The sequence below is a fragment of the Camelus ferus genome, chromosome 11 (genome assembly GCF_009834535.1).
Source record: "Camelus ferus isolate YT-003-E chromosome 11, BCGSAC_Cfer_1.0, whole genome shotgun sequence".
NCBI classification, from domain to species: Eukaryota; Metazoa; Chordata; class Mammalia; order Artiodactyla; family Camelidae; genus Camelus; species Camelus ferus.
In genome coordinates, this window is record NC_045706.1 from 901,773 (window position 1) to 926,895 (window position 25,123).

General features: G+C 58.9%; 1 protein-coding gene across 3 annotated transcripts in view; it reads right to left on the minus strand.

Annotated features, from left to right (window-relative positions):
- The window catches only part of INPP5A (inositol polyphosphate-5-phosphatase A), a 158,009-nt gene extending 133,392 nt beyond the window's left edge, over positions 1–24,617 (minus strand). For 2 of the 3 annotated variants that reach the window (XM_032490609.1, XM_032490606.1), the window contains exon 1: positions 24,267–24,617. In XM_032490609.1, coding sequence (XP_032346500.1) covers positions 24,267–24,341 — 75 coding nt within the window. In that variant the 5' untranslated portion in view covers positions 24,342–24,617. The remainder of the gene's footprint in view (positions 1–24,266) is intronic. The other variant, XM_032490608.1, reaches the window with a different exon arrangement.
- Positions 24,618–25,123: the final 506 nt, after the last annotated feature.

A 25,123-nucleotide genomic window follows, 5' to 3' on the forward strand; every position in this document is an offset into this window, starting at 1 on the left:
CTGGTTACAAAAGCGACAGAGAAGAGCCGGAAGACGCCCTGACACGCTGCGCAACCCAACAGCCACACGCAACGTTCACAACACCCTGTGACCTGACGCGCAGAGAGGAGCCAAGGAAACGACCCCGCCGTGACCTGCGGACTCGAGGGGGAACCGGTTCCGAGCATCGCGGACACCCCAGCCCCGTCTACCTGAAGGCCCTCAGGGTAGGAAGCCCTCCGTCCGTCCGAGTCTTCTCCGCCCCACCTCGGGGGTGCCCCCCAGCTGACAAGGACTCCACAGCCCCTGAAGGGCACGCCACTGGAGCCAGGGCGCCGTCCCATCAGCAGCCCTCTCCACCCCCACACACGCTCACGCCCAGCCTCCTGCCACCCCCGGTCACCGCACACGGTCCCAGCGAGTGGGTCAGCGCAGGTACCAGGGTCAGCACGTGTGTCAGGCGCCCGGAGGTTTCCGAGCCCTTGCTCCTCGGATGATACTCAGTGGATGGCCTGCCTCACGGGCACCTCTGATGCAGACTGGAGAGTCACATCCCCACGTGCAACTCCACGGAGGGGTCAGGGTCCCTGTCCTGCACCCGGACTCCTCAGGGGACGCAGCTGGAGGGGAGGACGCCAGCAGCAGAGAAGCGAGCGGCCCAGCTCTGCCTCCAGCCCCGCAGGGAACCCGCCCTCAGGAGCGAGCAGGAGCCTCTGATCCCCGGCCCCCCCGGCACCTCTCAGCCCTGGGGCTCCCGGACACGCCAGCTACTGCCACAGTAAGTCAGCTAAGCTCCCTGACAGCTCTGTGCAGGGAGTGCAGCGTGGTGCAGCGTGGTGGCTCTGATCATCACGGTCTGAAGTGATCCGAGGGCCCTGCTCACCAGACCCGGGGACGGTGCCGAGTCACCGCGGGCCGCCTGGGGGCAGGCCCATGCAGGCTTTCTGCGCCCACCACCGCCCTCCACGCTGGTCTCCAAACTCACTCAGAGGAGCCCAGCCCCTGACTCCGCTGTGCTCCCGCTGCCACCGGGTCCGACTGGGGTTCAGGCCGGCGCCCCTCACGTTAAATGTGCAAGCGTGAGCTCATCAGTGAAGAGATTTACAAGAATGTCCTAACTCAGCCTCGTAAATTAGGACATTTAAGTAAAACAAATTGCTTTTAACCAGAGAATCAATGACAATTCAAAAGAAAAAATGCAGTATCAGAATTTAACACAGTTTATTGTGTGATTACAATTAATCAGATGTTTTCAAATGTTCAGTATTTAAAAGAATTTCCAAAACACACAAATAATAAATCATTGCGTTCTGTATTTATTTTTGGAAATACATGTAATGGATTTACACGATTTTGGCAATAAAATTTCAGTTCTTATTAACTAAGCTTCAATTGTTTCACAAACATTCTTAACAATTTGCTTGAAATGGAAAACTCAAGTCTTAATTAAAGATAGCTTAGTAGTTTGTTGATCTCAAGGGGCTGTTGGGCACAACTTGTAAGCTCTTAGCACAAACTTTCCTTCCAGCGCTTAGGAATGTGGTTTCAGGGAGAAACCTCACCTGGGCCCCGCACAGACGGCGGCTGGGGAACTCAGGAAGAAGGTCTGAGTGATGTTTCTGCCAAGATATAACGGCGTGTTTTCAGAGGCTGTAGCCGAGCTCTAGGTTATCACATGATGATTCCAAATAAAAGGGGGGTATAATTCACACTCACTCTTCTCTCCATAAACTCTGTACTTAGAGAAAATGACTCTATTTTAAATAACTAGGCACTGAAACAATGAAGTTGAAAGGTCTACTGGACCGAGGGGGCAGTTGGCAGGGCCCTGCGTATAAAAGTGGCTTTGAAAACCACACCAAGCCCTGACTCACTTCACCCTAACAGACCAAGTAGATGGAAGTGAACACTGTGAAAATGAACACCACTCAGACACGGCTGGAATGTGAGCTGCTCAGAGACAGAGACCTTCTGTTCTTTTCTGCTCTGTTCAACTCCCCAGAGCCTAGAATGGTGCCTGGATCAGAAGAGACACCAATGTTTGTAGAACCAGTGTGTCCATCTTTCCAAGAGGCAGGTGGATTCCGTGTCTGTGCGCATGTGTGTGTGCGTGAATGTACATGTGTGTGCGTGTGCATGTGTATGCCCGTGTAAGTATTCCCACGTGTGCGTACAGTGTACATGTGTGCACGTGTGAGTGTGCACATGTGTGGGTGTTCCCGTGTGTGCGTGTAAGCAAGCGCATGTGAGTGTACGTGTGTGCACCTGTGTGGGGTGTGTACGTGTGTGTAAGTGTGCACACGTGTATGTGCACACGTGCTACTCAGAAAGGTCTTCTCTATGCCAAGATTATTTTTTAAAATTCTTCTGGCACTTCATCTGTTTCTCTTTTTCAAGTTCGCTCATTTTGTCTATTTTCACGTGCAAATTTTTCACACTGACCAACGAATCATCCTGACCCTACCCTGGCAGAGGTTTTCCTTTTCCTTCCTGAGAATTCAGTGCAGAAAATAAAGCTGTGTCCCCCGCCCCGCACCACCACTCACGCTCCCGGACGTGGTGAAATTCGGTCCCTCTCTGCCCCAGGCCTGAGAAGGAGACTCAGCTTCGCTCTTGCCCAGGGTCACCACACCGTTTCCGGAACACCGACGGGAGCCGCCTTCTCAGACACAAACGTGGCCTTCATCTCCCGCCAAGTCCCTGCGTGCTCCCGGGTCTCTCCTAGGTTCTGACGTGCCCCACTGGCCTGCCTCCCTTTCCCGCAGCTCTGCTGAGATGTGACTGACACGTAACACTGCACAAAGCACACAGAAACCAAATGCGGAAATAAATACATAAGGAAGGGGGCTGCCGCAGCCGCGCACCACGAGGTGACGCAGCGACAGAGCGTGTTCTCAAGTTCGGCCTGTCTCACTGTCCTAAGCGGGGTGTCTTGTGCCCACTGCCTGGACATATGAGCATGCTGCTGACTTCCATGTATTAATTTCGTCACTGAACCCTCCACGTTGGAGGTTCTCAGTACTTTCCCCTGAGCTCTGAGGTGCAAACTCACACTTGTAGTGACTGCGTCCCTTCTAACGTTCCACTGTCACACTCCTCTCTCTGGCTTACCTGCTAGGCCTTCCAGAGCCAGGCTGAACAAGCCACAGGCACATCAAAAATCTGTCTTATCCTGACTCTAGTGGAAACATTCGATTTCCATGTTTTAAAATCACATTCAGGAAATATCTACCTGTCTCAGTTTTATTAAGAGTAATCACTTTTTAAACAAGTGGTGCTGAATTTTATCAAATAAATCTTTAGCATCGATAAGATAACCACGGAAGGATTTTTCCTACTGGTAAGTCACAAACTCCCACCTGCAGCAGCGCCCGCCCGGGCTCTGGCCCTCGCTCCTGGCTCCCAGGGTCCCCGCGGGCCGCCTCGCCACTGGCAGGAGAATGACCGGCCTGCGGCTGCCTGCGTGGCGCTGCCTCCGGCCCGGGCCTCTCCTGCACTGGGACCGTTCAAGCAGGACTGCGGGGGCGGGGGGGGGTCCCTCGACCGTTGGCAGAAGCCTCTCGAGATGCACGTGGGGCCCTGGCTTTGATGAGCTGGCTGATCCTGGTTCCCTCGAAGAACTGGCCAGCGCAGCTTTTCTCTCTCCGCTAGGGTCAGTGTGCTCACGTATTGTTTTGCTAGAAAACTATCCCTTTTGTTAATTTTTTTCAAAATTATTTGAACATATTTGAACAAATTAATGTCTTAAAACTGCTTTAATTTTGATAGGTTTCCTTGGAGAACCAAGGAGAACACAGGTGGCCAGGTGACAGTCACACCACAAGACTGCTCCCAGAGAACAGAGGGGCGCAGCCAGGCCGACGGAGGCCCCAGTGTCCGTCCCCCACCTCAGCTAAGTGTCCTCCTTGTCGGCTACCGCTCGAGGTGATGGAACGGAGACAAGGGGTCTTCTTTCCTAAGACCCCCAAAGAGGTCACCTCCGTGACATGAGCACAAATCCAGAGGCTCTCAAGTAGGAGGAAACGGTCGCACGTGCGTGTGGGGGGAGAAGGCTTCGCTTAAGGTCCAAGCCAGGAAGGACGCTCCAGCCCCGCCTCTCCTACATCTAACACGCAAGTCCAGGGCCCGGGGGCTGTGCTCAGACTGACGGTAGACCCCACACCCCTTCGCATCATCTGCACCAGCAGGTGGGCCCCCATGGGCTGCAGGCTGAGGATGAAGAGGCGAAAACAGCATTAGAGAAGTCTGGCTTATTCCTCAGGGTGTTTAGATTTGGAATTAAAATGAGTCCGTCAAATACGCACACTAAGAACAACTCCATGAACTATGTCATGACATTTCAAACTCTGCTCAGCACCGAAGCTGTGAGGCAATGCCCACTGTGCAGAGGAGGGCCGCCCGGCTCCGGGGCAGGGCCGTCTGCTCCGGGGGCTCGTGCAGGCTCACCCCAGGGGCCTCTCCCAGCACAGCTCAGCCGGGGGTGCGGCCCCCCAGGCAGCACGGGGTCAGGCACACAGCTGGCACTCAGCAGACACTCAGCAGACACACGCTGCAGGAATAAACCCTAAATGTCACATCTCAGAGGCCAGAACCCTCAAGCCACGGGGAAGGTCACAGCACCGCCAGGAGCTCCAGATGGGGCCGTGCTGGGCGCCCAGAGCTCACACTGCACGTGCCCGAACCTGACCCCACTGCTGAGTTTTAACCATGGGTTTTCCACTTAAAGAACACTCTTGACACATCCATTCTATTCCAAAAAACTCCAGAGCTTCTGGAACCGACTCCCAATTACACAAGTGCAGAAGGACTGACAGATGGGAGGGGCCCTGGGCCGGGCTGGGAGGCGCTGGCAGGACAGCAGGGATGACCCCGCCCTCCCATGTCACAGGCCCACAGAAGTAGGGCTACAGCCGCCCGGACACATTCAAGATGCTGTCACAATACACCGGGCCAACCCGGGCTGAGGAAGAAGCCCCAGGGCTTGGTGAGGTCAGAGACCCCCCAGGACAAACTACCAGGAGCTTCTCTGCCTCTCCAACCACACCCAGGGGACCGCGACCCGCGGGAAGAAGTCACAGAGGGAGACAGGAGAGGAAGCTGCGGAGGCCGGAAAGCGAGAGCCGGGACCCCAACGCTGTGCCTGGCCCACCCGCCAGCTCTCTGGGGAGTGGGGGGGGGGGTCTGTGAGCCTGTCCTGGAGTCCTGACTGATGCCTGAGGTCAGCGGGGAGTGGGATGGAGCCCACCTCCCAGTGGACGTGTCTCTTCCACACCTGGCCCGGAACGCAGTCATCAAGACAGTCACCAGAACCCCGACCGGTTAGGCCCGACCAACAGCCACAGTGAAACCAGTAAAGCCAATCACCTGTGCTGGGAGAGTCTGGGTTGTTGCCCCCTCTTTCCTGTCCTCCTCCTGGTGTGATCTTTCTGGGGACACAAACTCATGCTTCATTTTTCAGGAGCAGTCCTGAGAAAGGACGTCTTTTTGATGTTAAGTTACTCAGCACGGCAACCCATAATTATGGCCTTTTCAGAAACGCTGCTCCTCCCACCTTGTGTGCGCTGTGTACACAGCGAACACAAATACTGCCCTTCCTGTAAAACTCATGAACATGAATGTGCTCCTATTCAGTCTCCTTGGCTTGAACATAAAGCCAGCGTCCACATCCGAGACACCTGACCAGCCCTGCAAAGAGGGCACTGCTCCCGCAGGTGGAGTCCGACTTCCCGCCACGCAGGATGTCCCAGCCCCGCCCCCACCGCGCAGAACCCACAGGCTGTGCAGGGCACCAGTGGGGCAATGAGGGGACCCCCTGGTCTAGGTGGGGTCCCTTGGCCGGCTCCCAGGGACCCCACAGACTTCCCAGCCCAGACTGAACAAAATGTCAAGGTGCCTTCCAGTCCTGCCCAAGCTCCCCAAATCAGACTATACCCTCTGTTAGCCTTCTGCTCATATACGCCAAAGCAGGGGTCCTGTGAACGTTTCAGGCAGAAAACGCACATAGAGATCACAGGGACCAAGGCCCTGTGTCATTGGCACCCACTCCCCCACCTGGTGGCCTGGGTCCTAGAAGCACTACCTTCCCGTCCCATCTCCGAGCTACAAAAATTTCAGCAAATACCATTTTAAAAAATCTCTAGGAACACACAAATACTGCACTCAATCGCAGACTGTGCCAGACAAGCCAGGCGGCAGAGGAGACAGGTGGGCGGCTCCGCGCTCGGGGGCTGCAGCCCCAACGGGGCCACCCCAAGACGCGGGGGACACAGCCCTGTGCTCGCCATTCTCGCCCCACCCGGCTCCCGTGGTCACCAGCTCAGGTGCAGGCACAGGTGCCTCAGTCAAACAGGAGCCACTAAAATGAGCTTTCAGGCTGATTCGTTCTTCTACATTTTAGACTAAAACGTCTGTTTTCAGGCTGCTAATGGCAAGCTGTTGGAAGAGAATATTTTAAGCGAAAGTATCACTGTCATTCACAGCAACCAAAATTTAAAACCAGGGTGCACCAAAGACCCACAGCTGGGAATGCCTGGTGGGGACAGGTGCCCCCCATCTTCACGGGAAGGTCAGTTTCACCGGTTGAAAGCAGACCCTGGCGTGGCCATTCACACACGTGCTTATCTAGAGGACAAATGATTATGTTACCTGCACACACCCAGGGAACCGCGGCCATTTAACAAGTGTCGCTGGCCAGGCAAACCACGGCAGCCCCAGCACTGCCCCTCACAGCGCAGGACCCAGGTGGCCATCCTCCTGTCACTGTGAGGTCCCACGGCCCCCTGCCCGCACAGCCAAGCTGAATACCAGTGACAGGAGGTGGCCGTGGCTGGTGCCCACCTTGGCAAGGGCAGGGGCGCAGAGCGGCCGACTGTCAGAAGCCGTCAGCAGGCCCTGCGGCGGCGAGGGCCCCGAGGCGGGGAGGGACGCGGCCCCTCCTTCCCTGGGTCCCCAAACCCGACTCTCGGCCCTACTGAGGAGCCACCTGTTTTTTCAAACCTTCCCCTTCTGGTCAGACTAGCCAGAGGAGATCTGCCCCCTGTAAGCAGAGCCCAGGCTGACAGCAGGTAAGATCCAGCTCCCCCCGGGGCAGGGCCCAGACCCCGGGGAAGTGAGGGCGCTGGGGCGCTCCCCAGAGTGGGCAGGAGGAGGACCCAAGTCACAGCCACGTGCCACCTGTGGCCACCACAAGCGGCTCAGAAGGGCAGCGACCTCAGCCTGCCACAGAGACCCCCCTCCGCTCAGGAACAAGTGAGGATGGCTTGGTGTCAACCAGAAACAGGGCAGGGCGGGGCGGAAGGAGAGAATGGAACTCTCTCTCCAGGAGCCACGGCGGCAGCATGACTGTCAAGACAGGCTCCTGTGTTTAAGATTTAACCCTAAACACGGCCGATACAGAGAACATAAAAACAACAGAGAAAAGCCTGTGAAACCAAGAGCTGGCCCTTTAGAAAAAATCAACAATATTGACAAATCTTTAGCTAAACTGACAAAAAAACCCCAAAAGACTCAAATTACTAAAATCAGGAACAAACGAGAATAATTCTACCAACCTTACAGAAATAGAAGAGGTTCACAAGGGAACACTGTGAACAAGGGTCTGCCAACAAGCGGGTAACCTAGCTGAGATGACAGACTCCTAGAAAGACACAAACCACCAAAACCAACTCAGAAGAAGCAGGAAGTCTGGACAGACCTGTAATGAGCAAACAGCCTCAGAACAAGTCACACAAAAGCAGCGCTGAGACTCGCACTGACAGCTGTAATCACTGACAGAAATTAAAGAGACGGAGAGACACCCGGTGCCCGTGGACGACAAGACATGTATTAAGACGGCAAAACTCCCCAGAACAATCTACAAACTCAACACGACCCCCGTCAGAATTCCAGCTGGCTCTCCTGTGGACAGTGACACGGTAACCCTAGAATTCACGTGGAAGTGGAAGCTAGTCCCCAGAACAGCCAAGACAATCTTGAGAAAGGACAACGACGTTACAGGGCTCACACGTCCCATTTCAAACCTTCCTGCAAAGCTCTAGTCATCAAGGCAGTGCGAGGCGGGAGGTGCAGCTCAGCCGTAGAGCGCATGCTCAGCACACATGAGGTCCTGGCTTCAACCCCCGGTACCTCCATTAAAATAAACAAGTAAACCTAATTACCTTCCCCCGTCCCAAAAAACGGCAGTGTGGTACTGGCACAAGGACAGTTGTACAGATGGAAAAAAGACGGCACTGAGAGTCCAGGGGTAAATCTGTACGTTTACGGTCGACTAGGCATGAACAAGGATGCCAAGGCCCTGCAGTGAGGAGGGCCACCCTCCCAGCAAGCAGGGCTGGGGCAGCCAGATGGTTACATGCAAAAGAACAAGGCAGCACCCTTACCTCACACCACACATAAAAATAAGTTCAACATGGATCAAGGACCTAAGTGTAGGAGCTAAAACTATAAGCCTGAGAAGGAAAGTTAGGGGTAAATCTTTGTGACCTTGGATAGGCAATAGTTTCTTAGATGTGACATCTGAAACACAAGCAACTAAAGAAAAAACAGATAAACTGGACTTCATCAAAATTTCAAATGTGTAAAGACAAGAATATGAAAAGACAGTGCAAAGAACGGGAGAAAGTATTTGCAAATCTTGTATCTGATAAGAATCCAATACCCAGAACGTATAAAGAAAAATTCAACAATTTTAAAAAAAATTTTTAAATGGGCAAAAGTTTAAACAAACATTTTTCCAGAGTAGATATAAAAATACCCAGTAAGCACGTGGAAAAACACTCAAAATCATCAAAACCACGTCACACCCACCAGGACAGCTAGAATCAAAAACACGAATAGTAACAAGTGTTGTCTTTGGATCCGGAAAAACTGGAACCCTTGTCCACTGGTGGGAATTCACAACAGTGCAGATGCTTTGGAAAAAAGTCTGGCGGTTCCTCGAAGAGTTTCACACAGTTATCATATGACTCAGCAATTCCACTCGTAGGTACATGTCCAAGGGAATTAAAAATATGTTCACACAAAACCTTGTACACAAATGTTTACAGCAGCATTATTCATAAGAGCCGAAGTCCACCACCTGACGAGAGGACACACAAAACGTGGTCTATGCACACAAAGAAACAGCCTTCAGTCATGAAGGGAACCAGGCTGACACATGGAGGGGTCCTGAACACGCTGAGAAGAAGTTGGACACATGTTGTTTGATTGTTTATACGAAATGTCCAGAATCAGCGCACTCATAGACACAAAGCAGGTTTGTCGTTGCCAGGGTTTGGAGGTAGGAAACAGTGTGGAGTGACTAACACGTACTGGGTTTCTTTTAGGGGTGATGAAGATATTCTGAGGTTAGACAGTGGTGATGGTTTCACAACTCTGTGAATGTCCGTTTTTTTTAATGGGGCTTGAACCTAGGACACTGTGCGTGCTAAGCACACGTCCTGCCACTTGACTACACCCTCCCACCATGAATGTACCAGAACACCAAGCTGTGCACACACACAGAGCGAATCTTACAGTATCAACTTTTGAATAATAATAACCACCACCAATGCAGCCAATACCGACTTCCAAGTGGAATGACTGACTCTTGGGCACTGCGTGCTGCCGTCAGCGGGGCCCAGGCCAGATGGGACCCAGTACAAAGGCCAGACACACCGCCCACACGCGATGAGAGCTTTCTTCTGAAGCAGGCTGAGCTCTGCCTGGGCAGCACCTCATCGGGTCATAATTATGGACAGAGAGAGGGAGAGCGGCCAGCTCCGGGGCCCGAGGAGGAGGGGGCTTGTGGTGGTGCCCGGGCATGACCACTCAGGGCTGGGGGGCTCCTGGAGGAGGCTGTGCTCAAGGCTGGCGGGTGTCGCAAGGGAAGCCTCACTTTGGGGATATTGGGAGGACTGATTCCCATGTGTCCTCAGGCTCTGGCGTCCCCTGGAATTGGGGCGCCGGCAGGTGCAAGCAGAGCTCAGGCCCGGGGCCCCAGCGGGAGCCCAGATCTGCCCAGCAGGGGCACCAGCAGGGGCACCGAGCTGCCAGGAAGCTCCACCTGGCCCCACCCTGCCTCCAAACTGTCCAGAAGCGTGAGTCCAGGCATGCGGACCACGACGAAGCAAGTGACAGTGCCCCCGTTCGCGCTGCACCTACCTGTGACTCTGCTCCCGGCTCTAGCAGAGCACAGAGAACATTTGGACGCTGGAGCTGCAGGCACCCTGTCCATGCCCCGCTGGAGACGCCACAGGAAGGACCTCGTGGGGCCCACCTACACGGCGCTCCTCACCCTCCAAACGCCGCCCGCTGGGGACTCAGGTCTCCAGGGCAGTGCAACTGACGGGGACGTCTACCCGCGGAGGCAGAGACGCCAACGCGAGGGCCACGGTGCGCCAGCGGTCTGGGCAGGAGGCCGCCCCATTGGCGCTCTGCTCCCTGCAGCAGGGTGAGCCAGCCGGGAGCGGCGTACACACGCGCAGCCTCTGAGTTCCCGGCCTGCCCCGCAGAAACTCACCGTCTGGAACCAGGCTGCTTTTTCCATAAACTGCAGTCTCCGTTGGCACTCACTCTGGGACCCACCGCGGGTGAGGACCTGCTTACTCTCAGCAGTAACGGGGACTGAGGCGCGCCAGGTGCAGGGGAAGTGGGGACCACAGCCCTCCAAAGCAGGAGGGGACGCAGGCCCCTGCCGACGGCTCACCCCGGGCACCTATGCCTTCCCGCGCTCACAAGCCAGCCGAGGGCGACCAGGAGGGGAGAGGCAGCAGCCCCCACACCTCTGCCAGAGACCCGGAGCTGAAAGCCCGCCTGAGGCTGTGACCCGCACACCGCCATGCACGTCACAAACCGGGGGCCCGCAGCCGCCACCGGTCAGACTCGCTCTCGCTCAGCTTTTAACTGAAATGTGGTCTGACCTCACGACCCACCACAGCCCATCACAGCTGACCGACAGCCGGTCTGCGGGCCCTGGGGCGGCCCTCCCTGCTCCAGTCACATCCATTCAGAGGGAGGCAAGTCAGCCGGCGAGGCACAGCCGCCCAGGCCTCCGCTCTGGGCGGGGGGGCAGCCACAGCGGAGACACAAAAGCGATGCCCCTGGATCCAGAGAGGAGGGACATCGGGACAGCCACGTGCTTTTGGGTGGAAGACTGACCAATCTCTGGTCACGGTGAGTGGGAGAAAACACACAAGAAAGTTGCAAAATTTGGTGAACACATGAGATACAAGAAAATCCAGGCAAGGGTTCTGTGTAAACAGACCTCTCTGGGCTTCTGTGTAAATGCAGCCCTGAGGGGATAAATGACCCCAAGTAACGCAGTGTCAGGGACCGAAAAGGAGTCGCTACGCCACAAACCCTGCAATCAACCTATCAAAATGCCTCTTCCAGTAACTTAAACACAACATCACCAGGGGCTACACAATTCGAAACCAGAGATCCTAGAAAACCCAGGGAAAGCCTCAAAGACGGTACTACAAGTAACCAGGGAAACGTAACTTACAACACATGCCACGTCACACCCATCTGATTGGCCACATTTCAAAGTCTGACAAAAGTAAACTTCAGTGAGATGTGTAACATCAGGTCCCCCCACTGGCAGGAGTGAGCGTAAGCGCATGCGTCTGATGTGCGAGTACTTGGGTGGGGGATGTGCCAGGCACGCGGGACCACGGCTTAGACCAGCCCCGGGGAGCTGGGCCCATGCCAGGCACCAGGGGTCCCGCGCAGGAGCCTGGAAGGTGAGCAGAGAGGCCCCAGGCTCCGCGCAGTGGCAGCAAGGGGTGGGTGGGGCGCTCACTGTCCACGTGTGTCCCGCGAAGACACCCTGGCATGTTTGGGGTAGTGACTCCCACAGCAGCGAAAACGCCAGCAAGCCCGGAGACGCAGGCCACGCAGGACAGGAGCGGCGGGGCTGCTCCTCGAGGGGACCCGCGCGCTCAGTGACTGTAGCACGGGGCTCCGTCCACCCGCCGCGACGAGGCCGGGCCAGCCTGGGGCACCTCCGCCCAGCTCTGCGCTCCCGATGCAGGGACGCCGGGACAGGGGTCTGGGCACAGATCGCGTCTCCCCGTTCCAGAGGGAAGAGACCGAGCACGTGTGCCCAGTTTGGGCAGCCGCACCGAACGCCAGGGCTCAAGCAGACCCCGAGGCAGCTCCCCCCGGTAGGTAAAGGGTGCTGTTCTCTTACAAGATGTTAGAACTTTGTTCGTCGTCCGCAGTACAGATTCACAGGGCAGCAGCTGCCACAACGCGCTGACACCATCCCACGGCCTGAAACCATTCTAACGGGAAGACAGAGCTGAGCAGCACACAGGTGGGTGCTTCCAGGTTGTCAGCCTGGTCCTCTGGAGCCGCCCCACGACGGACCCCTCTCAAGGGCCACCCCTGCAAGGGCCCATGGCTCCGGCTGCATTTCCCCGAGTGGCTTAGAGCTCCTCATCCTCCAGGCTGGGCCCAGCCCTCAGTTCCCTCTTCTTCCCCTTCCGGACTGACTCACTTATCAGTAGTTAACTACAGGCGGGCCACAGGCAGCTCCACTGGCCCGTGTGCCTGGAGGAGGGGCTGCCTGCCGACAGGCAAGACCCAAGCCCGGGGAGACCAAGCGGCAGCACCTCCCGCCTCTGCGCACCTCCCCCTGGCTGCAGAAGCAGGCTCCTTAGCAGCGCTCCCCGGGGCCCTCGAGGAACAGGGCCCCAGCAAGGTCAGATGCACACAGCCTCCGGGCCTGCAGCGCCTGGCTTCCGCAGCTCCCCGCCCACGCCGGGGCCAGCCAGGCCACGCCAGCCACACCACTCACCACCCACGCCGGCCACATGGCTTCCCAAGCAACCTGGCTCCCCGTTTCCTGCCACTGTGCTTCTGCCCGACAGTGGCACTAGTGGGCACCCCTTCCTTAGTCCTCTGGTCGGCTCCCAGGCTCCGAAGACTTCAGGGCTTGTCCCCTGCCACTCACCCCAGGAGGCCCTCCGTGGTCTCTGCTCAGGGCATCTCTGGGCATCCTAAGCCACTCTCAAGTCACCACCCAGATCCATGTTCACCTCCTGCTTATGCTCAGCAGCCAGGGCAGCTCTGGGTGCCTAAGAGGGGTGACGCCCTGATGACACATGGGCCCCTCAGGCTACGTCGTCGCACTGCGGCTCTGGCCTGCTGGCTCCTGGGGATGCCCCAGCCCTGCGACTCGTACCCCCCCAACCCCATGCCCTTCTTGAAACGCTCCTCCCCAGACTCCCAAAACACCGCTCCCAGGGCCCCCTTGTCGTCCTCACCTCTCCGAGCCTCAATCTGAGGACACTCGCTTCTCTGCCCCATGACCTCACCTGCTCTCCAGGCCTTGTCTTCTCTTTCCGTCAGAGACTTCTCCAGCCCAGCCAGCTCCCTAAGCTGCACACTCAAGACCCGCTGCCCGCAGGCCCTCCTGACTTAGTTGAGGACTGATGCGGAGATGTGGGAAATGTAGGGGCCGGGGAGCAGCACACAAGGGCTGCAGGGAGGCTGCTCTCAGCACTCGGCCAGGTGCCCAGGGCAGAGAAGGCCCACTGAGCTGGGCCTGGCGGCATGCGGGCAGGAGTGCCGGCACGGTGAGGCCCTGGGGTTCTGCCTGCGAAGGCTTCCAGGGGGAAGAGGGCCCACCTCCAAAGAGGCCACCCAGGGAGAGCCCAAGGACGCTGGGACTGCGTTGTTAACAGTCCTTAAAAGTAAGCCTCCTGGTCCCCGCATCACCCAGGCACCTGCAAGCCCCACCAAGGTAGAACCCGGGCCACACAGCAGAACAACCTGAAACCTGGAAGCCAGGAACGGGGGGGCCCACCAAGCTGGCCCGTGTGCAGCCAGCCCTCCTGCCCCAACTCCCCTCTACCAGCACCCAGTGTCCCCGAGCTACATAGGTAAGGATGGAGTCCTGGGGCGGGGGATGCAGCGATGCAGGTGAGACAGTCCCCGAATCAGCCACTGGCACCAGAGCTCGTGTCTCCTGCGGGTCAGTGACCCCCACTCACCCACATTCCGTCAGCAGCACTAATGACCATGACCCTCTTCCCACACGCGCAGCCCAGCCCACAGCCTCCTCCGGGGCTGCGCGCACAGCACGCCCGGTGGGATGCCGCCACGAGGGGGATGACCGCGCTACAGCAAAAACAGGAAGTTGCAACAGATCCGAAAAACCGTAACAGTGATGAAGGAGAAAATAAAAGCAAAACATATGTCCCCGCAAATTTGTTTGTTACTTGGACAGATGTCACTCTTAACAGAACAAACCCAACTGAAAGTAAAGCCCAGATCACCCTGAACTACAACTCAGCAAACACAAAGCGAGCTCTGCCCCAAGCTGCGGGGAAAAGCCAGCGCCACCAACGCGCCCCAATCAAGCCCTGGGACACAGAGCAGGCAGAGGGCCCTGAGAGCAGCCGGGGGCGCCTCTGGGCAAACGTGACAGGTGAGTCCGTCCCTCCCTACCCCTTCGGGGCCGCCTCTCAGTGAAACGGCTGCCAAGGACTCTGCAGAGAGAGGCCTCCTGAGGGTTTTAAATGCACTGACACTCGACCCAGGTCTCTGGTTCCCCAATATGGGCTCCCACTGTGGCCAGAGCTCCTCCCACCCCAACTCCCCACCCACCATCTTACGGAGCTGGCAGTGTCCACTAACAGCTGCCCAAAACCCTGTGTAGGCAACACAGGCTGCTCGGAGCTGGGCTCGTGCTGGGGTGGGGGCAGCTGTCCCAACTCATCCTCAGGACCCTAAGACTGATGAGCAGCGTAGCCAACGAGGCCACCAGCACCCCAGTGCAGCCTCCGCCAGGTGGCCACGGGGCCCTGAGCGCACGGCCCACCCCAACCCAAGGACAGCCAGGCCCGAGCAGGGAGGCTCGTGCAACCAAAAGCCAACTAGGAAGAGATGGCCGCCGGGTCTGGCACCATCGGCCCCACAACGCCATGCCGAGTTGACACAGGCGGCAGGAGGCCTGGCCAGGCCAGAGGCAGGCCTCTAGGAGCCTGAAGACTTGTCACCTCCATGGTAAAAACACTTTCCCTAAACAGAAAAATGGGCCCTGAGTCGGCTCTCCCTCATGTTCCTCCAGCATGAAGTGTCTGGAAATACCGTGTCTGACACCTGCGGAGGCACTGTCCTCTCCAGACCTCGAACCCAGACCAGTACGGCCACGTGCCCATCAAGAAGGCGACACACCTGCCAGCCCCACAGGGCTGACCTCCTATCCTGCAGGCCGGCTCCCCACAGCTTCAGGGCCAGAGCTGCCCACTCCCAGAACCCCCGCCTGGGAGGCGTCTGCGGCCCAGGTGGGTGCACCGTGGAGCAGCCCGGCAGGCAAGGCCCCGGCAGACCTGCTGGCGATGGTCCAAGACAGCGCCGGGCGTGATAGCTGCGCGGACCCCAAGGAGAGAGGCAAAGGGGCGGGAGTAGAGGACAGTCCCCCAGAGGGACCATCACACCTCAGAGACTGGGAGAAAAGAACCCCCCTGGGAGAGGGGCTCTCTTCCCCTAACCCGCGGCAGTGTCCACGTCCAGGCCAGCGGGAGGAGAGGCGGACAATCCTTCAGGGAGCCCTCCCCGCTCCTGCCCACCTCATACAGATGGATAACAGCACAGACTGACCGGCACACCCCGGGGCGTGTGAGCTGGCCACCCTGCCAACCCGGTGGAGATGAGGCAGCCCGCCGCCCACCCCAGGCCACGGGCAGAGCTGAGGCGGCCCCCTCCCCGGCGTAACTGTGCTCAGAGGTGTGCCCCCATCACAGCCACCTCTTGTCTAAGCAGAGAAGGCCTCTCGTGGGGGCTCCGGCACCCTCTGCCCCACTCACAGAGAGACTGAGAAGTGTGACCACCCCAACCACACAGTCAACAGTTTGCCAAAAACCACTGTCGATGTGGCGCCTACTTGGTGGGATGCCTACTGTTGGGAAACAGAGGCCAGAAAATGCAAACAGCAACCACAAGGAGACCCAGCCGCACACCCACAATCCAAGGGGCAGCAGCACGTGCCGGCCGGCAGGGCGGTGTGCTGGAGCACACGGCCGGGGCGTGCGGGATGGAGCCGCTGCTCCGGAGAGCGGGCAGGCAGCGCCCGGAAAGCATAAACCTTCCCCGGCCACACGGCCAGCCCCCGCACCCCTGAGACACAAGCACCACGTCCACCCAGAGACTGCACGCCACCGTTCATGGAGGCCCAGCCAGGAACCACCCCACGGCCACCTAATGGAACAGTGTCCAGCGCGAGAAGGGACACAAGGACCACAGCCTGACGCTGAGACGTGAGACTGTGGGGAGGGCAGAACTGGAGCCACGAAGTAGGCCCAGGGGCTGGGGCTGAGCTCTGCCAAAGGCTGGGGAGGCCGTGTGTAAAACCGAGGCGTGGTGGTGACTGCGCGACGGCAAATGTTTTCTGCTGCCCTGTACACTCACACCGGGTGAACTGTGTGCCTCCACCAAACTGTCACAAGTGCAGAGGAAGAGACAGCTGAGCCCCAGCACCTGCAGACCTCCCCACCAACCCCTCGGCCCCAAGAGCTGCCCTGACGCTTGTCCCCAGGTGTCCGGGGTTGCCAGGTCAGCGGGGCACAAACTTTTCCCAACTCAGTCCCCACCCCTGCTCTGACGGAGCGTTGGTGGCCCTGGACATGGTCAGGGTCCCAGAACCCAGAAGGCTTGCAGCTCCCCTGGTTCCCAACAGCCACGGCCCCTCAGCCCCGCCCAGTCGGGCAGAACCCAGATCCCACTCCTGCCCTGCCAGTCAGAGGCCAGCACACCTGAGCGCAACCAAACAGAACAAAAGCACAAAACTTGTGATTAGCTGAGGTGGAGAGAGAGGGAGGGATGGAGAAAGCAGCATGAAGCTGGGGACACTGAGCTGTTACCAGGGGGAGAGGACATCCCGCCACCGGCGGCCAAGGGGACTCCTCGGGAAGGAGCGGCTTAGGCCAAAGCACAGAGACAGGAAAGCACGTCCCCTCCGGGCACAGGAGGACCAGTGCAGCTACAGGCGCACAACGGGGCGGGGCAGGGGCCACAGGTCCCCGACCCCAGGCAGGGGAGCGGCGGGAGCGGGAGGCTCCTCTCAGGCAGCGACGGGCAGCCCAGTGAGGCTGTCCCATCGGCCACAGACATGAGTCCGCTCTCAGGGACGGACCCGCCAGGCAGCCTGGGCGCTGCTCAGGCAGGGACACGGGTGAGGACGAGGCTGCTGTCCACGGAGGCCTCCCAGGGAAGGAGAGGACAGAGGCCCCGCAACTCAGGAGTCAGGTGCCGGGGGCACCGGCCAACACCAGAGCCTCATACCTGCCAGGGCATCCACTCCCTCCCTCACCTGCCACAGCCACTGTGCCACTGTGCCACTGTCACCCCTCCCTCCCTGATGCACCAAAGGGCCCTGTCATGATGGACGGCAGAGCTGATCGCAGCAGTGGCGACCCTTCTGCATGGCCCTGCACTGGGCACTAAAGGTGGAATTCCCCCCACAGAGACCCCGACTCAAGCTGCACCTTCTTCTTTCAAATCTCTTTTGGTTCCTAAAATAACTACTAGTCATTCAGCAGCCCTGAGAGGTGGAGCAGAGAAGGAGGGCTGTCCTCAAACCAGAACAACAGCTGGACTCTGCCAAGGGGGAAACGGGCCCCTGACGTCCAGGACACAGTCCCAGACACAAACTCCGGTACTCACGGGCCAGATGAGCCAGGAAGGCCTTGCAGACATGAAGTGACCAGGGCCAGAGTGCAGACACAGGGGTGGAGATTCTGCGTGGCTCTGCAGTGCCCAGAGACCCCCGAGAAGAGTCCTCCCGGGTAGTTCAGATGAGGTCAGACCTCAGGCCGCTCTGCTCAGACAGGGAGGGAGGGCAGCCCCACTGACTCCCTTTGGTCAGAGCGAAGGACTGAGAAGTCAAGGGCCAAAGGTCACCGTGACCCACTGTGACCCCACAGCCGTTCTCCTGAGGATGGAGCTGACTTCTCGTTCACTCAAGGGAGAACCAAACCTCCTTGAGCCTGTCGTCAGCCCAGGAAACCCCCTCCTGCGTGCGGGCATCAAGACCAGCTGTGGGTGCAGCCGGTCCTCCCTGACCCACTCCAGATCGTCACATCCCCGCGCGGCCCAACCAGCTCCCGCGGGGTCTCACATCACCGGTGCACGGAGGCCGGCCACCCCACACCTCCCCAGAGCCAGCCTCAGCCCCACTCCTCCTGCTCGCCGCTCCCCACAACTGAGCCGCCAGGCCCCCGCCGCCGCCCACGCAGCAGACCCGAGGGGACGCCCTGTCCCGGGACCACTTCTGTCTCCCGAAACGAACCTTGTAAACTCAAATTTTAAGTTTTAGAAAACTGCCAGTGCCCTCTAAACTCTCGTCAACAGAGCCAGGCAGATGCAGGGACCAGGAATAAAGAAGGGCCTGGAGGATGGCGGGAGGTCCGAGGTGCTTCCCCAGACCAACAAGGGACGGGGGCCCCACAGGCGCGGGGAGGAGCAGGCGACCCCAACCTTGCCCACTCCAGAGTCACGTAACTCATCGCGTGATGCCACTGCGCGGTGACTGCTCTCATCACCTCACCGCAGCCAGCGGCCCTGGTGCTGCTTCGTCCTCACGCATCACTAATATGACTCCCAACGGCTCTCTCTGCAGTGTCTTCGCCAGGACGGCGTGTGTGAGCATCCAAGCTCCCCCATGAGCTCAGGGCCACGCTGGGAGGGGCCCGGCCCAGCACCGGCCCTACAGAGGAGCTCACGCTGGCACCTCTCAGGCTCAGACAGAGTCCATGTGCCCCAAGTAACCACAGCAGCAACAGAAGGTAGACCTCGGGAGTCACCTGTGCTCATCTGGGGAACCTGCCACATTCTCTCTGAGGCCCCCCTCCCTGGGCCCTACGGTCACTCCCCCTAAGCTAGCTTAAGTGGGAAGGGCCCACACAGAAACACGGGGAGAGCAGGGAGTGTCCACAAACATGGCAACAGACAGGCGACCGTGACGCCACTGAGACCCTCCGCTGCCTTCCTGACTAGACTCCTGGACCCCGTTCCTCCCAACAGGAGATGCCGCCGCCCACCCCCAGGACAGACCCTGAGGCGGTCAACATTTAAGCAGCCATCACGCCCCAGTCCCTTAGCGAGTCCCGCCCTGCCCCCAGGCAGCGTCGTAAACGGCTCGTGTCAGCATCCTCCAGGGCTGTCCAGCAGGCCTTCCGGCGGTGTGCACATCACCGGATTCCAAACATGCAAGATATTTGAGACTTTAAATCTAAGAAGTGCCTCCCCCACCAGTAACCCTACCCCTCCCTCAGCACCTCCAGAGCCAATAAAAGGAGGAGACGCTGCAGATGAAAGTGTGCCCTCGGCAGCCCGCCCAGGACAGGGAGAACAGCCGCCCTGAGACCTAGGACGTCGGCAGGGGACCGGGGGCAAAAACCGCCTGCAAACTGGTTTCAAATTCCAACCGCACAGAGCTTGTCAGACTGCAGGACTGTGGACAGGGTGCAGGTGTGGCTTCCTGGCGGCTTCTTCGGGTGACCAGGCTGAGACCCTGTCTCCTTGGGCCCTACTGCCCTAGGGACAGGCCTGGTCCCAGTTCTGTAACTCCCCCATCAGAGAGGACATCTACAGAGTCCCAAACTCAGGCAAGCAGACCAAATTCCCACAAAGTCCACTGAGATTGCAGCTTAGAGGCAGTAATGCCAGAAGAATGCAGAGACACCTCCGCCATGGGCCATCCCGGTGGAACGAGGGGCCAGGAGTGCCCGGAGGGAGCCTGGGAAGAGGCCCGGCCTGTCAGCCCCACCCCTGCCCCAGTGCCCGGAGCCGGCTTGGGGGTTTGGGGGGCTGTCTGAACAGTAGAGACACCTACGCCTCTGAAATTTGGAAGCCCCAATGTCTTTGACAAAAACTGGTCACTGCTTCATGGCCTGGCCTTATGCACGAGTTTCCCGAGTGATGGCAGAGTTAGAGGGCCAGTCCCCATGGTGCTGCTGGCTGGGCTCTGGGCCTGGGTCTCCGTCCTGCCTGCTGGGCATCCGCAGAGAGACGCTAGTTAAAACACCTGAGTCTGCAGAAACTACCCAGAAAGCCAGTGTGGCTGGAGACGGGCGGCCATGACGGGAGGAGGTGAGAGCCAAACGCACATCTTTGCAGAAAGACAGAGAAGACTGAGCATGGGAGGATGTGGAGAAATCAGTCCTCCCGCCCTGCTGGTGGAAACGCAGAATGGGGAAGCGGCTGGCAGTTCCTCAAAAGGTTAAACGCAAGTCACCAAAACCCAGAAGTCTTCACCCCGGGAACGTGCCCAGGAGGAGTGAAGACATCCACACACAAACTCAGGAGTGAGTATCCACTACAGACCAAAGGTGCAGGCTGCCAAGCGGCCGCCAGCTGGTGAGGGGGGAGCAAGGCACAGCCCAGCCGCACAGCGGGACCCGCGCCACGCCGACCGGAGTCGGGCGCTGACACACGCTGGGCTCTGAAGGCACGATGCACAAGGCCACGTGCATGACTCCATTCATGTGAAACATCCAGAAAAGGTAAACACACAGAGACAGGAAGTGGACTGGTGATGACCAGGGGCTGGGTTCAGGGGAGATAGAGGGAACCGGCCGGGGTGGGGTGGCTGCTAAGGCCACGGAGTTATTCTTTTTCAGGTACAAAAAAAAGTGCTAAAACTGACCGTGGAGATAGCTGAACAGCTCTGTGAACACACTAAAGGCCAGCAGATCGTACACTTCACGTGACGCCATCATCAAACAACATTCCTGGAAGAAGCAGAGGAATCCATGCTGTCAGAGCAAGTGAACAGGACCGGGATGGATGGACGGCCCCGCACGAGGTCCCAGCAGACCTCACCTCGCCCTGAGCTGGAGTGGGTGGGGGTGGGGAGGAGAGGCAGGGACGGCCCCGCACGCAGCTCTGAGGTGGAGGAGACAGAGGACACCCTGTGGTAGCTGGAGGGGACACGGGGTCAGGGAGCTTCCCAGGTGGGATGGGAACCAGGCCACCAGGGCACAACTGAGGGCGCCGAGGCCCCGGCCACCCCGCCCAGCCCAGGGGAGGGGCTTGGGGGCCACCGCACAGCGCTCTGCAATCTGCACAGCGCTCTGCAATCCCCAGGTGGGGTGGAGAAAAAGGGAAACCAGCTCAAAATTGACATGCAGCTCCGAATAAGCAACAGGACAGGGCCCTCCAGGCAGACACCCAAGAGCGAACTGTGCTCTCAGAATCCTACCGCTTGGCTAAGTCTCCTTCCCAAGAAACAGCCTTACCATGTAAGGGTGGGACCGAGTTTTGAAACCACAGCCTGCAAGAATTCACCTTCTCAGTTCACTTCTAGCAAAAAAGAAAAGAAAAGAAAAGAAAAAAACACATAAAGAACCAAAAGCTAGAAACCTCACTTATGGAAAATCCAGCCGTCTCAAGCAAAACAGTGAGCTGTGCCGCCCAGCCACTCCTTGTGGGCAAATGGGTGGCAACAGCTGGGCCCCGCGTGGGCACCACGGAACAGCCTGGGACCCTCCGAGGCCAATCTGGAGACAGCACAGGCAGCCCCAGCCACACCTAGGCCCCACCAGGGAGACGCTCTTCCCCGCAGGTTCAGGAGGGCCCCCAGCTAGGACAGGGGTCCTGCGGGTGAGGGTCCAGAGCCCTGGTCGGGGTTGGACAGGCCACACAGCTACGCCCTTAACAGTGTACACAGTGGGTCACCTTCCACCCTCTCCGTCCGGGCGGGAGCGCTGTGTGACGTGTGATGACGTCATCCTCTAACAGCTGCTGCCACTTTCTCAGCCCCTGCCCCTGACACGGTAAATACTGGTGTCACGAGCTACACGGCCGAGAACACTTCGGGGTCCTCCGTGACTCCTAAGAACGCAAGGGTAGAAGTTTGAGGACCAATGTAAACATGTCTTCTTCACCTTTGTGTATGACATCACAGGGGGAGGAGCACCTGATGGGCCTCTGTGGGGACTAGAGCAGCCACGCCACCCTGGGACCCGACGGAGCCAGGTGTGCTGACAAGAACACAGCAGCCTGCCAGATAAGACGCCCTCTGGGTCGCAGGATGTTAGGGCCAAACCAGTGGTCACAGTTCACATCCAGAGCTTCAGGGAGTCGTGCTGGATGGGGAGGAAGTGACAAGGGATGACCACGAAACTTGCAAAAGCAAACACGCATCACCTGTCCCATGTGCACGAGAGGGAACCGTGTCCTTCCCAGCAGGGCCCGTCCGCTTCCAAGTCAGAGCCCTCCTCCTCGGCCCACGCCCTCCAAGGAGAGGCCACCAGCGCCCACTGTGAGTCCTGGTCGCACAGCAGAGCTTGGCTTCCAGATGGAGAAGCCTGGCAAGAACGAGTCCCTCCCCAGGCCTGGCCACCATCTGAAGACAGTGTCTGTCAGCATGGGCACACGTCACACAGAGAGAGTCACTGAGCAGATCTTCCGAAACCTACAGTAAACCGAGGAGTTAAAATTTCCTTCACTCAAGAATTTGCTGTTTCCACCCACCAGGCTTCCAAGGGGACTGGTTAACGCCCACCCCTGCCTTTCCACACCACTGAGGAAGGACGGCTCCCGCCCTCTGGACCCAGCTGCACACAGTCAGAAACCCAGGCGTTAGGACAGATACAGCAAAGACATCTTGCAGAATTAACCTGTGCACTGTTCATCAAAATAAATGTTCCTTCCCGATATAAACATGATGCAAAACCCCACACAGACTTTGAGAAAAATGAACATTCAGAGAGACCACGTTGCTAAACAAGAATGAATGAAGTTACCCATTTTCACATCAACAAGAAGTGTGCGTATACAGTCAAAACACAACAAAAATGCTAGAACTAGGAATCAAAGATTACTGGAAAGAATGTTTGCACAGCAAAATTCTTTTCCCTTTGAGACTACAGTGCCCCACCATGCTTCATTCTCCTGACATTTCTGAGGCTTTAAAGCCACAACTAACGGATCTGAATCATCTGAGTGAAACCATGTTCTAGTGGATGTTACTGGAAAGCCGAGAATAGAACGCTAAATATATAGACACACACCCATAGCGAGCACTTTTGTAGAAAAGGATCAAACACGAAACTAGATAGAGTTGTCCTGTCCGTGACAGTCAGAGGGCAAGCAGCTCATGTCCAGCAGGGAAGTGTAATACATGGCGCCCGGAAGTCAAAATAAGAAAAACGCCAAAACAGCGCCTACCTTTCATTAATAAAATCACACCTTGCCTGTCCATGAACTGAGCCTACTGAAACTCTTACCCCAAGCTTGCTGCCAGCACAGGGAGGCTGGGCAGAAGCAGGGATGGAAGTGGCGTTTGCACCAGTGGTCTGCACCCCGAAGCGGCCACCCCACTGCTGACCCAGGGAGGGCGGGGAGGGCAGTGCGAGGCCACCTCAGGCTCCATCTGGGCCATCACACTTTTTTCTTAAACAAGCACGCCACTTGGAGACGCGTTCTGCTTTATTTGGGTTGGCAGCGTAAGTACCAACAGCGGGGTGGCACCGTGGCTGCAACGCCGAACTAGGTCAGCCTCGGCCTGCCTCGGGAGCGTGGGGAGCACCGGGCCTCGGCTGGCACTTCTCCCAAGGGCCTCGGGTGCCTGGGTGGGAGGCCCCAGAAGGTAAAGGCCTTGGACTGTCAGCATCCTTTTTTCTGGCCTTGAAAAGCTTCCCGCATCTTTCTCTTTAATAAACAAGAAACATAAAGTCCTCCAGGGCTTTCAACAGAAGCCCCTTGTTTGCAAACTAGAGAGATACTAAGTTACAAGGTAAAATGAGGGCGCCTACACCTCAGAGCAGCCGCAGACTGCCAGGCAGACAGCGAGGCAGGCGGACGAGCAGCGCCAGGGCCACTGAGGGTCGGGAGTGAGAGGCCACAAGTCAGAGATCCGGCTTCGGGAGACAAGGGCTGGGTTTTGGTGACCAGGGCTCAGGGCTGAGGTTCTGGGGTCAAGATTCGGTACCAGGGTTGGGGCCAAGTTCAGGGTATGGGGTCCTCAGACTAGGGGTCTGGGGTCAGGATCTGGGACCTCGGACAGGGATGAGGACCGGGGTTTAGGGACTCCGTAGGGTTCAACCTATGGAGTCTGAAGGCCGGGGCTGGGGGACCAGGATTCCAGGGCTCAGGGCCAGGGTTCAGGGCTGGAGTCCTGGGTCCCGGGGTCCCAGGGCTCAGTGTCCAGTGTCTGGGGTCCCAGGGCTCAGTGTCCTGGTCCAGGGTCCCAGGATCCGGGGCTCGGGTCCAGGGTCCGGGATCCGAGGTCCCGGGACTCAGTGTCCGGGGGCTCAGGGTCCGGGGTGTAGGGTCCCAGGGTCCAGCGCCACACTTACGTCGTCGAAGAGCGAGCCCACGTTGGCCGTGACCAGCAGCACAGCGGTGCCCGAGGCGGACGCCTTCCCCGCCATCGCGGCCTGGGCCGGGGCGGCCGCTCGCTGGGAGCCGGCCGGCCGGGGTCTCCGAGGGCCGCGGCGTCAGCTGCGCCGCGGGGTGGCCCCGGGGCGCATCGCGGGCTCGGCGGGTCGGGCCGGGCCTGGCCGGGGTCCGGCCGCGCTCGCTCTCGCTGCTCCGCGGCCTCGCGCCCGTCGCTCTCCGCCCGCGCTCACCGCGGCCCGCGCGCAGCCATTAGGATCGCGGCCGCCGGAGCTCCCGCAGCGCCGCCGCCGCCGATCGCTGAGGCGAGGCCCGCCCGGGCCGGGGGCGGGGCGAGCGGGGACGGGGCGGGGCCTCGGGGGCGGGGCTTCGAGGGGCGAGGCCTGCGAGGGGGCGGGACGGGTGAGGGGTGGGGCCGGGTGAGGGGGCGGGGCTGGCGTGGGAGGGGCAGGGAGGGGCTGGGTGCGGAAGCCAGGCAGGGCCTGAGGGGCGGGACCTGCGCGGGGCGATCTGCGTCGGCCCCGGCCGCGTTTGGCCACGCTCCTGTCACTCAGCGGCCTCCCCGCCCCGCCCCGCCCCGCCCCGCCCCGCACACCGACTCCGCCCTCCGAACCCCTGTGACGTCACGGGCCTGCTCCGAAGGCGCGTCTTAAAGGGGCTGCGCGCTGCTCGAGACTCAGACAGGGCGCGCCTCCTTGAGCCTCTGTGGTGGGAGCGAGTGGTCCTGTGAGGACCGCGCTGGACCTGCAAAGGGGAAGGCCGCGAGGCCAAGCCGCCAGACCGGAGAGCGCTCCAGCCCGCCCGCGCCAGGCGGTCT